The sequence below is a fragment of the Anopheles coluzzii genome, chromosome X (genome assembly GCF_943734685.1).
Source record: "Anopheles coluzzii chromosome X, AcolN3, whole genome shotgun sequence".
Taxonomy (NCBI): Eukaryota; Metazoa; Arthropoda; class Insecta; order Diptera; family Culicidae; genus Anopheles; species Anopheles coluzzii.
Genome location: NC_064669.1, coordinates 7,604,005 through 7,616,879, shown reverse-complemented (window position 1 = coordinate 7,616,879; position 12,875 = coordinate 7,604,005). Strand labels below are relative to the sequence as shown.

At 44.7% G+C, this 12,875-nt stretch overlaps 3 protein-coding genes across 6 annotated transcripts; 2 read left to right on the top strand and 1 right to left on the bottom strand.

Annotated features, from left to right (window-relative positions):
* Positions 1-1,421: 1,421 nt before the first annotated feature.
* Positions 1,422-2,866, top strand: LOC120955551 (translocator protein). Of its 3 annotated transcripts, none has more exons than XM_040376547.2 (3): positions 1,422-1,712; positions 1,880-2,225; positions 2,291-2,866. In XM_040376547.2, exons 2-3 carry the CDS (start codon positions 1,899-1,901, stop codon positions 2,501-2,503), a joined length of 540 nt encoding a protein of 179 aa, XP_040232481.1. In that variant the 5' UTR covers positions 1,422-1,712; positions 1,880-1,898; the 3' UTR covers positions 2,504-2,866. The 3 variants fall into 3 exon arrangements, with proteins under 3 accessions (XP_040232481.1, XP_040232473.1, XP_040232463.1); XM_040376539.2 differs by having other exon boundaries at positions 1,422-1,719; XM_040376529.2 differs by having other exon boundaries at positions 1,424-1,793.
* A 1,914-nt stretch (positions 2,867-4,780) lies between these two features.
* On the top strand, positions 4,781-7,050 carry LOC120956597 (protein FAM32A). The gene is made up of 3 exons (XM_040378212.2): positions 4,781-4,941; positions 5,060-5,367; positions 6,746-7,050. The coding sequence occupies exons 2-3, from the start codon at positions 5,110-5,112 to the stop codon at positions 6,866-6,868; spliced, it is 381 nt and encodes a 126-aa protein (XP_040234146.2). The 5' UTR covers positions 4,781-4,941; positions 5,060-5,109; the 3' UTR covers positions 6,869-7,050.
* Positions 7,051-11,137: 4,087 nt separating this feature from the next.
* LOC125906570 (uncharacterized) lies at positions 11,138-12,472 on the bottom strand. Of its 2 annotated transcripts, none has more exons than XM_049606042.1 (4): positions 12,014-12,472; positions 11,872-11,940; positions 11,469-11,771; positions 11,138-11,383 (listed from the first exon to the last, which is right to left on the bottom strand). In XM_049606042.1, the coding sequence occupies exons 3-4, from the start codon at positions 11,746-11,748 to the stop codon at positions 11,328-11,330; spliced, it is 336 nt and encodes a 111-aa protein (XP_049461999.1). In that variant the 5' UTR covers positions 11,749-11,771; positions 11,872-11,940; positions 12,014-12,472; the 3' UTR covers positions 11,138-11,327. The 2 variants fall into 2 exon arrangements, with proteins under 2 accessions (XP_049461999.1, XP_049461998.1); XM_049606041.1 differs by having other exon boundaries at positions 11,863-11,940; positions 12,014-12,469.
* Between the last annotated feature and the right edge of the window lie 403 nt (positions 12,473-12,875).

Genomic DNA, 12,875 nt, shown 5'->3' with positions numbered 1-12,875 from the left:
GATTACGGAACCGACTACGGAACCGATTCCGGCATCGGAATTCGGTTTCGGAATTGGAATTGGCTCCGGAATTAGCTCCGGGATTGGCTCCGGAATCAGAATCGGTTTCGCAATCGGAATCCCACGATTCCGAAACCGCAATTCTGGAATCGGCTTCGGAATGTGAATCAGCTTCGGAATTGAAATCGGCTCCGGAATTGGCTCCGGAATTATCTTCAGAGCCGGCTCCGGAATCAGAATCGGTTCCGGAATCTAAATCGGCTCCAGAATCGGAATTGGCTCGGATATCAGAATTGGTTTCGTAATCGGAGTCGGTTTCGGGATCTCTATAACAATAGCAGATTAAGCTAAACGACTGGAAAATAAAATATCCTTAGAAAAAAAGAAAGCTGAATATTGCTGTCGTTTTCATGCAAATGTGTTTCGCCTAGCTCCATCTAATCATGGCCTATATACCATCTGAGCAAAAAATCTATGAGAATGGTCGTGAGGACAGATACGAGGGTATCAACACCATCGAAACACCATTAAACAAATCTCACGTGGTTCAGATTGGAGTTTAGGTATTTAAACAATTGTATCGCCGTTCTAGTTCTATTGATGCATAACTTCAATGCGAAGTCATACAACAGTACAGACGGAAAGAGAAAGCTTTCAAAGCGAGGAAAGTTTCACTGCGTGGTTATCTCACCTTACCATCTTTTTTGCTATTTTGAAAATTCATCAGTTTAGTGGTCGTTTTGGTGGATTTGTGGCACTTGAGAGGCGTTTTTATCCAATGATGCAACGTTTTGATAGCCGTAAAGAATCAAAACTTACTTGTGAACGATCAATGCTTATGCAGACACGAGGACTAATTTTGCTTCTGAAGGATATTTTATCACATTGGTAAATTTGAAAAGGAATTTATGCGTCAAACGGCGTTTGATAGCTTTTACCATGCCAAGAATAAAGAATTCCATAGACAAGGTGTAAAACGGTGGGGTTTTTTTCCCTGTCAAATGAAGTCCGAGTTTGTGAAGGTAGGTCCGATTCCTAACTCCCATCACTAGTATCGATCCCGTTTGGAAGCAATTTAGTGCATTTGTGGCGCATTAGTGCGGGAACGTTTAAATCGTTTATCTCGGGAACAGACAGAGACAGATTTCATGCAACATATTTCATGTTAATTTTATGCAACCAAAAGGAGCATCAGTTTGCGAGATGAAGTTTTGATTGTATTTTTTGCTTTGGCGGCTATAGACATGATAAACTCTAATGCATTCTAAATTTATTTGTTTGCTTATGTTTCTGGTTCCTGTACAAGAGGGTTAAGGTGCCAGGCGACCCCCGGCACAGGGTGACACCGGAACGTTCTCGATCATATGCTGACGGTGGTTACCCCGTGTCCGCCCTTGCCCGACCCTACCCAGTGTGTGCGTGCGTGTGTACTGCAAAACAAATAAAAAAACACACACACACACAACCATCAAAGCTAACAGCACACTAAACGCGGTGCAAACAACATCGCCATCGGAGCATAACTGCGGCCAAAAAAAAAAAAAGGGAGAGAAAACAACAAAAAACCAACAACTGTGAGATGACTGTGCAGAGTTGTGAAATCGCCGCGTCATAATCGTGCGAAGCTCACACCGATAAAGGTTTTGGATGTTTCCGGAGTGCATCTGCTATTTACCACCTTGCGGCATCGAGTGCTAGCAAACTCCCTCCCGGTAACCGGTACTTGCTGTTTTGTTTTTATCTCCTTAAATCCACCTTATCGGTTCGACCCTTCCCTACCCATCGCCATAAAAGTACGTTCCAGGGCGTGAAGTGTAGTGCGGCGCGCGAGTGCACCGGTCGTGAATGAATTTCCATTTCGGTTTCTTCATTCTTACAGCACACTCGCTCGGGATACGATGCAGAGCAAGGGCGAGATCGCTAAAATCGTCGGCGCGGTGCTGCTGCCCCAGCTGGGCGGGTTCGTCAATGGGAAGCTCACGCGGACGCAGATCACCGAATGGTACAACCACCTGAACTTCCCGTGGTTCAAGCCCCCGAACTGGCTGTTTGCGCCGGTGTGGACCGCACTGTACTCTGGCATGGGGTACGCCTCGTACCTGGTGTGGAAGACGGGCGGCGGCTTCGGCGGCCCGGCCCAGCTGCCGCTCGCCCTGTACGGCACCCAGCTCGCGCTCAACTGGGCCTGGACGCCGATCTTTTTCGGCCTGCACCAGCTCAAATGGGTAAGTTGGCCGGGCCGGGCTCTCGGTGCACTCGCTCATTCCGTTCCGTTTTTTTTTTTTTGCAGAGCGTGGTGGAAATTCTGGCCCTCACCGGCTCGGTCGCGGCAACCGGTGTAGCGTTCTACCGGATCAACCCGCTCGCCGGCTACCTGTTCGTGCCGTACTTTGCCTGGTGCGCCTTTGCCAGCGCGCTTAACTACCAGATCTACAGTCTGAACACGTCGCCGGCCTCGACCGCCACGATCGAGGAGGTGACCGACGATGCTAAGAGCAAGTAAGGCAAGCAGGCCGAGCCACGGTGTGGTGCGGTAACCTTTCCGAAACAGCATTCATCAGCACGCAGCGCACACACATACATAACATCGCCAATAAAGTCACGCTACCTCCTCCCGATCAAACGCTCCCGTCGACCAGTCCGGGCACGCTGTCCCTATCGGTGAGTGTCCCGGGGCCTCTTGTTGGAGCCTCTCAGCTGTTTGCATTGGTACGAATATTATCACTGGAAAGTGGAAGGCATGTCCAGGACCTTTAGGAAAGCAGGAGCAGGGGAGTCCTAAGAATATGTTGAGGCATTTTTTTTACTGTAATTTATTTACAAGAATGCTTTCGGAAGCAAATAAAACGCGTAAATATTGACAAAATTGGCTCAGCCTTCTACGTTACATTAGCGTTACGCGTAACGCTTGTTTATCTCAAACCCAAGCAGCATTTTTTTGAACACCTGTTTGAACCGTCGTGGATGAACAAGTGGATGGTACATCATGTCTTAATATTTATTAATATTATGTAATACAGTCGTTGCCACCAAATATTGGCTCTAAGGGTAGTGGCCACGCTTTTTCGCATGCGATTTTATCGGACGGCCTGTCAAATTTTTATATGGGATTTGACAGATAACATCGGACGACGAAATCGCACGTCCGACGTTATCTGTCAAATCCCATATAAATCTCGTCCGATAAAATCGCATCCGATGAGCGTTGCCACCGCCCTAAGACATCAATTTATGACTCTTAGGCCGCCCAAGTGACATTTGTTCGAAATTGTTTTTCCATATCTGCTCGATTAGTACTCGATACGCCTGAAATTGTGGATTTGTGTGTGATCAGGTGTGTTGAAATCGCTAAGATTTGGCGTGTTCGTAAATTATACTTTCTTCTATCGATGGACTATGCCATCGAGCTCATTTTATGTGACATTATTTTATAAAAATAAAAATCAATATTATTTAACTATAAAATGGCTACACAACCCACTATAACGATAGGAAACATCATTTCCTATCAAGTCTAGAAGAAAGCAACGAAAGTCAATTGGGCGATTGACTTTTTCGAGCACGAATAATTGGGAATTCGAGCAAAGCCCCTTAAACTTCCCCTAAAAAAGTCTTTTAAAATCAGCTGTGATACGGCTTTTTCGTTGCTTTCTTATAGATTCGCTCGGAATTGATGTTTCCTATTGTTATAGTTGGTCATGTAGCAATTTTAAAGTTAAATACAGTAGAACGTCGATTATCCGGGGGCGGATTAACCGGCGGGCGGCTTAACCGTGCGCATAAATGTGACAGCTGTTCAAACGTACAGCGAACATTTGCTGCCATAGTCAAATGTGCAACCAGTTTTTTGTGCCGCTCTGTAGTGTCTAGTGGAGTTCTCGAAATTTATTTTTGTTCTTGAACAGTGGTTAAAACTATAATTGTTGATTAAAATAATATTCTACTAACGATTTATTGATTGATTCAAGGTGAATTAATCATAAAACTAGTGGATTTTTTTTAATTTTTATATGAATTTGACATTTCTTGGACCATTATCCGTGCAAATCGATTAACCGGCAACCGCCCGGTCCCGAGCTGCCCGGATAATCGACGTTCCACTGTAATACTATTTTTTTGTAAAATAATGTCACACAAAATAAGCTTTTGTTTTTCATCAAAAATCAAAGTTATGTATGTAAATTGAGCTCGACGGCATCGTCCATTGATAGAAGAAGGTACATAGATGCTACGGAAACGCATAGATGCTCATGCTGGATATCTCTGCTGAACTGTTATACGCATTTGAACGCGCCCGTGGAAACGCGCGTCGTGTATTTGCGGCCTTATGGTCCAAGAAATGTCAAACGCATATAAAATTTTTAAAATTTATTAGTTTTATGATTCTTATTTTTCGAATCAATCAGTTAAACGATAGTAGAATATTGTAATCAACAACTACAGGTTTAACAACTGTTTATGAACCAAAATGAATTTCGAAAATACCACTACACACTAAAGAGCTGCACAAGAAACTGTTTGCCCACTTGACTATCGCTGCAAAGTTTCGCCGTACGCTTGAACAGCTGTCACATGTATGCGCATGGTTAAATCGCTCGCCGGTTAATCCGTCCCCGGAAAATCGACGTTCTACTGTACCGACGTTCTACGTTCTACGGTAATCGACTGTTCTACACGGTCGTTCGCGTCACAAAACCACAATAAAAATGTTGCTTGGGAATATTTATATTCGCGTCATTTTCGCTCACCTGGGTATATCAATCTTGGCCGGTAAGCTGTCAAACATCGAAACAAAAGCTTGACGGCTGGGTTGTTGGTGTTTTTTGCCAATGGGAAGAAAACCCATAACAAACGAGAGTTTGTGTTGTGCTCAACCGATTCAGCCCTAGCTGGTGGACGCTGCGACAAAGCCACAAAACATCTTCGTTCGTAATACAACAGGTAATGCTCGGTTAAACAGGCTAAGATCGTTCGTGGGCATTTATTCGGCTCACCACGCAACCATACATATCGGTACTAATGCACGGAACGGGGGGGGGGTTTGTGTTTTGCGTTTTAGCTGTGCGGTGGTGGTGGTGGTGCTACCTGCACATACCCGCTTTGCCTACCATGGCCGACGAGTATCAGTATGTGAGCAAGAGCAAGCTGAAGCTGAAGAACGATTCCGACACGAAGAAAAAGCACAAGAAAAAGGACAAGAAAAAGGAAAAGGAGAAAGTGTTCCGGGCCGTGCTGGAAGACCCTGGCAAGGCCGAGGACCGTCACCAGCAGCAGCAGCAGGGACAGGGGCAGGGGCAGACTAGCGCAGCCTCAGGACGGGTTCTGACGAAAGCGGAAGAATCGTTTAAAAAGATGCAGGAGAAGATGGTAAGTTCGTGCGGGGATGGTTCCATTTGTTCACCGTACCTTCTGTTTTGAAGAAGATGAGGCCGAGTCCGGGTCCATCCGAATCATCAGTAGATGCGAGAAAGCATGAACGATTCTGACTCGTTGGTGCAGCGAGTTTGGGTCGCGTCGGGTCAAAGTAGGTTCGATACCCGACCCGAATTCCCACCAACTGGTCAGAGACGCATATGTTTTCTCGCACTTTAACTAGCAATCTAACAGCCTGATCACGGTGTTCGAACGGTAAGTCGAACGGCAGGTGACACGAAACATCGAACGAAGTTTCGATCAAGAAGGCTTCATTTTTTGTTTGCGATCAAACGATGATCGATTAAAATTACTTGGCATGATTCCGATGTTTTGCTGCTCGATTTGCAGCCCGCTAGTCCATGCGACTGCCGTTCGAACACCGCGACCGGGCTGTTATTTCAGAATTTTTTATTTTTTTTGTGCCGCATCATCTGTACAAACATTGGGGGTCACTGATGCCCTTGCTTAAACCGTATTTGTACGACAAATACGAACATTATCCAGCTCGATCAACGGATAATCTGCTTCGCGTCTTCTTGTGCATCCACTCAAACTTGGTAAAAGATCTTTCAATAGTTGTCAATTCGCGTTTTACGGCTATGTTATGCATTAATTAGTACGAGTCCATTTTCTTTGATGCTTGAAGATGTTGAGAACTTTGTGAAGTATCAGATAGTCCTTTTGAAAACATTGAACAAATCGTTTGCAAACGAAAATCTTGTTGGACGACACCTTCAAGAGGGAAAAATAGGTGTTAAATCATAGTCTTATTAGAAAAAGAATTACATTTATTCATTATTTAGGTAAAGGGGCCGTGTATTTGCCTAAACTGCATGTAAAAGTATGCCATATAAACATTGCAGAAATAGTTGCTTAAATATACTTGATATAAAAGCATGACAAAATCGATTCAAATGAAAACACCCAATATTTACCCGGGGCAAAACCGAAAAAGGTAGAAAACCCGGTAAAAAAATCCAAAAACTACTTATTGGATAAAAAGGGGCTGCTTGCGACTGAACTGTTTCAATCTCGGTCCTATAGCTTTTCGGATGCTTGTTAATTAACCTAAAAAGTTGCTTAAAAGTGGCTAGTTTTTCCTAAAAAAAAATGGTCGCGCTGGAAGTGGTTTATCTCCAGCTGCTGAAAGGCTGATAAATTCAGCAAACATATTCTGATTATTACTGCTGTTTCCTCAACTTTTCTCTAACAAATAAAATTAAAAATGCGCTAAGATAATATTAAGCCCAATATGAGGGCGGCTAGTCGCACCTTCGCTTGGCTAATCATTCTCATTCCCTGCCGGATCGGTGCTCCCATCTATTTGCAGCAAAACAAACGCATCGTGGAGAAGGCACAGATGACCCACAAGCAGCGGGTAGAATTGTTCAACATGCATCTCGACAGCCTGACCGAACACTTTGACATACCGAAGGTGTCCTGGACGAAGTAGATTGGGCCAGCCAGATCGGGAGGACTGCACTGTTGCGGTGCAATTACGGATTGGCCACAGATACGCTGTACCGTGTGATGATGTGAAGAGATTGTGTGTGTGTGTGTGTGTGAATAAAATAAATCGTTCCATATCGACGCTGTGCAGTAGGCTACAGCTGCAGAAGCATTGAAGCATCAAAACCTGAGTATACATTTCATTAAGCTTCGAAGGCAACTTTTAGAACGAACGAACGAGTAAAGATTTTTTGTTGTGGTAAAAATCGAGGTTAGACTCGGGAGCAGTTAGTAAGTTACAACAATCTAATCAAAAGGGATATTTTGATCCGTTTTTTTTAAAAGACGAATGCGAACAAAAACAGAACAAGCAGCAAGTGGGTAGAACCTAACACACAGGGTGAACAGAAAGTGTCAACAGGCTACCACCACTGCGACAGTAATCATAAATGGTCATACATCACCTTTACATTCTTCACGGAGAAACAAGCCTACATCAATCTTAACCGTTATGATTGGTTTGGCATCACGATCAGGCAGAAAAGAAACCCCAGGCCGAATATTTTTCGATCATAGTCAGTGTTGGATTTTGAGGTAGGCTATACACAGTGCTGCAAAATGTCATGAGTATCACGAGATTTTCACCAACGAAAACAATGAACATATCCGTGGTAGCTTGATGCTCATTGCTGATAGTCAATAAAAGTGCGCCGTGACATGCTGAACACGACATGTGAATTGTTGAGTCCAACGCGATACTCTGACTGACAAGCTTAGCTTAATGTCGTCGCAAGCATTATCATGATTTTTTTTCTGGCTGTGAACAGTGCTGCCAAATGCCACTGTTTCAATCATCTACACTCATGACTGAAACGAAGCTCAAATCAGATCACGTACACAAATGAGATGATCAGTGACTATACTCAAACAGTTGAAGAATCAATCACATGCTTGGTGACATTTAGTTTAGCACCCAACTTTTGATCACTCACTTGGTCACGACATTGTTGTCGGCGATAATCGCGACATTCTTGGAATATACTTGTCGGGTCAAACAGATCGAGAAAACATGCTCATTTTGTTTCTTGGAACCACTCGCACGCAATGCATATCTCCCGTGACCATCACGATGATCACCGACTGAAAATGTCGCGACCAAGTGATTGAATACGAGTTGGTTGCACACAATGTCACCAAGCATGCGATGGTCGCACCAACTGTTTGAGGCTCGCCTCTGATCTTCGCAGTAGAGCTCGTGACGCTGAGATGATTTTGTTTCAGCCAGATTTTTTCATGACTATGTCAGTGACATTTTGCAAAATTGATCACAGCAAAAAAAGTCGTGATATAGTGACTGACCACGCGATGGTCGCAAACATGTCATGAGCATGTATTAGTCACACCAATTGTTCTGAGTATCACCTCTGATTATCACAGTTGAGTACGTGACGCTGATATCCCAACTGCCACAAATCCATTAAACGACCACTAAACGGGTTCTAAACGACTCAAGTTCTCTACCTAAACGGAATATAGAAAGACTTCGTTTAGCAGACGGCAAACGACTCATGCATTCTAAAAATAGCGAAAAAGCTGGTGGCGTTCTCTGTTGGTGGGATACCCCAACCAGTTGAGCTTCATCGCTTGGAGGAGAGCTTTCTCATTTCCTCTGTACTGTTGTATGGTTTCGCATTGAAGTTATGCATCGCTAGAACTAGAACGGCGATACGATTGTTTAAATACTAAACTGAAGCAAGTGAGATTTGAGTAATGGTCGTTGGTGTTGATACCCACGTATTTGACCACACGACCATTTATATAGATTTTTGCTCAGAAAGTTAGAAGGCTATATAGGTCATTATAAGATGAAACTTGTCGAAACACATTGCAAGAAAAGGATAGCAATATAATGATGAGCTGTAATACGCCATCTATTGATCAAACCAATGAAGCTGTGGAGCTTTCATTTTTTTCTATGGATATTCAATTTTCCAGTCGTTTAAGCTTAATCTGTGGCGCTTCCCGCAGTGCAAGTGACAGCGATTTGCGAGGGCGCGCGAGGGCTCGCACGCCATACAAGTTCACTGCTCCAGAGCCCTCGCATTAAAGAGCTTGCGAGCCTTGGAAGTGTCATATGAGCGAGACAGCTGTATGTCAAGTGTATGGCTATCTCTTTCTGGCAAGAAAAAAGCTCCAAAATGCAACGGTGTTGGTGGACAAAATTTAAATGGCCAAAAATTTTGACCACACACACTCTCTCTCCCGGTGCCTTCCCCTGTCCTCTCTTCCTTCAGGCCCCTTCCTCTTATTTGCACGCGCCGCTCGCTTGTGTGCTATAGATCATCAGCTGGTACTGGTATATGGTAGGGTTGTAGTTGTATCTTGAATTGGCGATTGGTACATATATATGTAGTGTATTTGGTTTTACCTGTGACCTTGACGATGCGAGAGCCGATCAATTCTGGTTTTGAAGCAATATTTGTGCTATGCTGGTGGTTGCTGTTCCGTGCCGTTTCTGATGTGGCCATTTGATCGCCATGTCGATCAATGGTTATGAAGCCAATTTCAAACGAGCGAAGGTGAAGGGATAGTTCCGAACCGGATTTTTTTTATCATGTGTGATACTCCAATGTTGATCTCGACCTGATGTAAGCTGGTTTTATCGGCTGTATGAGATAATGTATTCATGTGTTAAAAAATGTCGCAATTATTTTCTATCCTGATTTTCCTGAAAATTGACCCATAATTCAATACGATTTGACTATTTTCATTGATTTCTCATACAACGCATGGAAAGAGGTAAACTGGCCTCGCCGATTTATTTATCTCCGCTCCCAACCATTCATCACCCGAACCACCCATAACCTCATCATTCCATCCACATGCAACGACATTTCCCTCTTCTTTAGCAGCAAAGGTCTCACCCGAAGCTTCTACTAACTGCTTCTTTCCATTTTCCGTTCTCTTCTTCTTCTATTTGCCGTATCCATCTACCTGGTCATGCCAGCCAATGCAAGCTTTAGCGTCTTTTTTAGTACCACACACCCGGCTGGCCAGTCCTTACTACGAGGGGACCGTCTATATGAGGCTTGAACCTATGACGGGCATGATATTATCATCCTTTATTTATCCAGTGGCGGATCTAACGGTAGGCGGACTAGGCGGTCGCCTAGGGCCCCGCCGATTAAGGGGCCCCGTAGATCGTCATTCTATAGTATGCCGTATGGACAGAGTACTAGCGACAAGGGCCCCCGGAAGGATGGACGTAGGGGCCCCGAGGCTGGCGAATCAATTTTAGAGCCTATGACTGATGATCGTAGGGCCCCCCGACGCGTTCAAACTCCCAACAGCCAGTTTAGTGCCGCTACCACCTCACCCCCCTCCCCACCCCCACGGACCACCATTTACCATTTACAGGGGGCCTCAACTCGTCTTACCGCCTAGGGGCCCCGATACCCTTAATCCGCCACTGTATGTATCCTGACCACTCTGACCACTCTCGGTTCCGTGTCAAGATCCTCATTGAGGACATCACACGCTGACAGCGCCTTTTTCAACGGTGAGCCCTCAGGATCGGGCCGTGATCTGCGCACATCCTTTTGAACGTGTCACCAACTGATAATAAAACGTTAGAAACGGACTCTCTCACCCGCAGGTACCCATCTTCTACCATCTGCTACACATTATTTGACACACCATGAACAGCTTCCTTTTGTCTGTCTTTGCGAACGACGATGGGCTGGATCGTTCAGTACCAGGAGTAGGACATGGCCTACCCATCGCGGACAGGCGAGTATGGTGCGCTATAAGCTACCAGATCCACCACGTTAATCCAATGATAAACTAGCAGCATCCTTGCTATTGGGGTTTGTAAAACACAAGACAAAGCAAAGCGACATGGGCAATCGAAATGCAGTCCGCAAAAATCCGCTAGTGAACGTGCATATGAACCTTTTAACAAACTAAATATATGTCATCATGTTCATTCCCCTTTAAAAAATGCGTAGTGTTTTATGAGAATATAAACTAGATTTATTTATCTAAAATGTAGTGTAAAACCCGCACATACGGGTGGATGCCCTAAGCAGTCGCATAAATGTAAGTTTGGTTTAAGCGTCTAGCAGGGAAATTCTCTAAACTAGAGAAGGATTGGGTAGCAATTTTACTTGCGAGTGGGGGGTGGGTTCCTTTTTTGGGGCCCCTCAAGACCACGGGGCAAAATTAGCGCTTATTCCGCCCCTTCACACACACGCACATTTCAAAACACTTAACATAAAATTAGGCATATCGATTTATGACTTAAAGCGCACTTAAGATTAAACTTAACTCGTTAACATAAAGTTATTTTTCCAATTAACACAATAACACTATTAACGCGATGTCGTGTAGATAGGCGGAAGTGGGTTCACGTTAACAATTTGCCACTGTCGCCACTGTGATGAGTGTTTGTCGCCTTTCCGGGGTTATTCGGTGGTATGTTGGTGCTGCCAGCGAGCGACCGTCGATGAAATCGATACACCTGAGGGAATATAAAACATTTGTTTTAGAGGGAAGATAAATCAACAGATCTAGATGTAGCGATAGTGCATCTAGAAGGAACTCACTTGTGGGGTTTTTTCTCCTGCCAGGAAATTTGACCGCAATCAGTAGTGCGGTCGGTTCGGTCCTGTTGCTGCTGCAGCTATTGTGGGACAGCGGATAATGCAGATCCGAAGGGTTGAATTCCTGCCCCGAACGTTTCAACGTTTTTTCCTCGACACCGTCCGGCGGCGCAATCGGGGCACCCGGTGCCGGCTGGGCCTCTAGCGTATGGTGCTGGTAGAGCCCGACTCGTCGCCGTACAGCTTCCGGGGGATCTTCTTGAACGGTTCCTCGTAACCCCATGTTCCAGGATAGAGGAAAATTGGCTGCAAAAAAAGGAATAAACACCACGATTAGCATCCTAGTCGCTAGCGTCACCAAACAATCTTCTTCTTCTTTCGTGGTCCGCTTACATACCGAACATACCGAATCATATAAAATGCAACGCACAGTCGCAAACACCTGCGGCAGGCCCATATTGTTTCTGCATTATATCTGCAAGTTAAAACAGGCCATAGTCTATTAAAATAATGTTTCTTTATCATGATAATCGCTGGATAACACTTACCCGTTGTCTTATGCTGTGTTGTTCATCACACCACTTTCCTACGCCGGTACATGCACGTACCGCTTCCGACGGAGCCAGCACACATTGGGAAGGACTTCTACCACTTTCTTTAGCTAAAATGGCACTTACTTACGTAAAATTAAGAACTTAATTATTAAAAAACTTACCGCACTTGATCAGCCAACAACATTGTTTACGTTTTTTTACACACACACAACCTAACTTCTACAGTGACAGCAGCCGTATAGCACCAACACAACGAAAGGTGTCAGGCAAGACGTCAGACGATCTTAGGCGAGGGGTAGGAAGGAGATCGGTGGTGAGGGACGTGAAAGCTCAGCTCGACAGAATCGCTATAGGAGGAAGCGTGACAACTAGACTAGACTAGAGAAATTAGAGCGAGAGGTACCTCACCAACCCTCGCATTGTTTGCCGGGTTGGGATGGATTTTGTTTCAGTCAGATTTTTTTATGACATTGATAGTGACATTTTGCAGCACTGGCTCAAGGTGTGTTTATTAAGGAGGTGAATTGTTAGCGCGTTTTCCGGGCGCCATCATTGAGAATTGTTATGTCAAATCGCATACAATTTTCTATACCCCCCTCCAGCCCTACCCGATTTTAATACCGGAGCCCCCAGTATTGTTATGTCAAGTCGTGAAATGTCAATTTGCTCTGAAGCACTTCACCTCCTAATATCCATACACCTTGCACTGGCTATACACACACCCTTGAATTTAGGCCCAACGTATGCAACTGGCATAACACCTTAGGCGGCGCTCTGGGACCAATCGAACGAGACAAACAAACACGACTCTGTTCGATAGGTGCTCTGTCAGCTGTTCGATGTCTTATAGACCTGT

Bases quoted from the DNA above. Each gene is read 5' to 3' on its own strand.
- LOC120956597 (XM_040378212.2), top strand. From the start codon at position 5,110: ATGGCCGACGAGTATCAGTATGTGAGCAAGAGCAAGCTGAAGCTGAAG. The intron at 5,368-6,745 runs GTAAGTTCGTGC...ATCTATTTGCAG, and splicing joins AAAAGATGCAGGAGAAGATG to CAAAACAAACGCATCGTGGA.
- LOC120955551 (XM_040376547.2), top strand. From the start codon at position 1,899: ATGCAGAGCAAGGGCGAGATCGCTAAAATCGTCGGCGCGGTGCTGCTG. The intron at 2,226-2,290 runs GTAAGTTGGCCG...TTTTTTTTGCAG, and splicing joins GCCTGCACCAGCTCAAATGG to AGCGTGGTGGAAATTCTGGC.
- LOC125906570 (XM_049606041.1), bottom strand. The intron at 11,384-11,468 runs GTGAGTTCCTTC...ATATTCCCTCAG, and splicing joins CAGGAGAAAAAACCCCACAA to GTGTATCGATTTCATCGACG.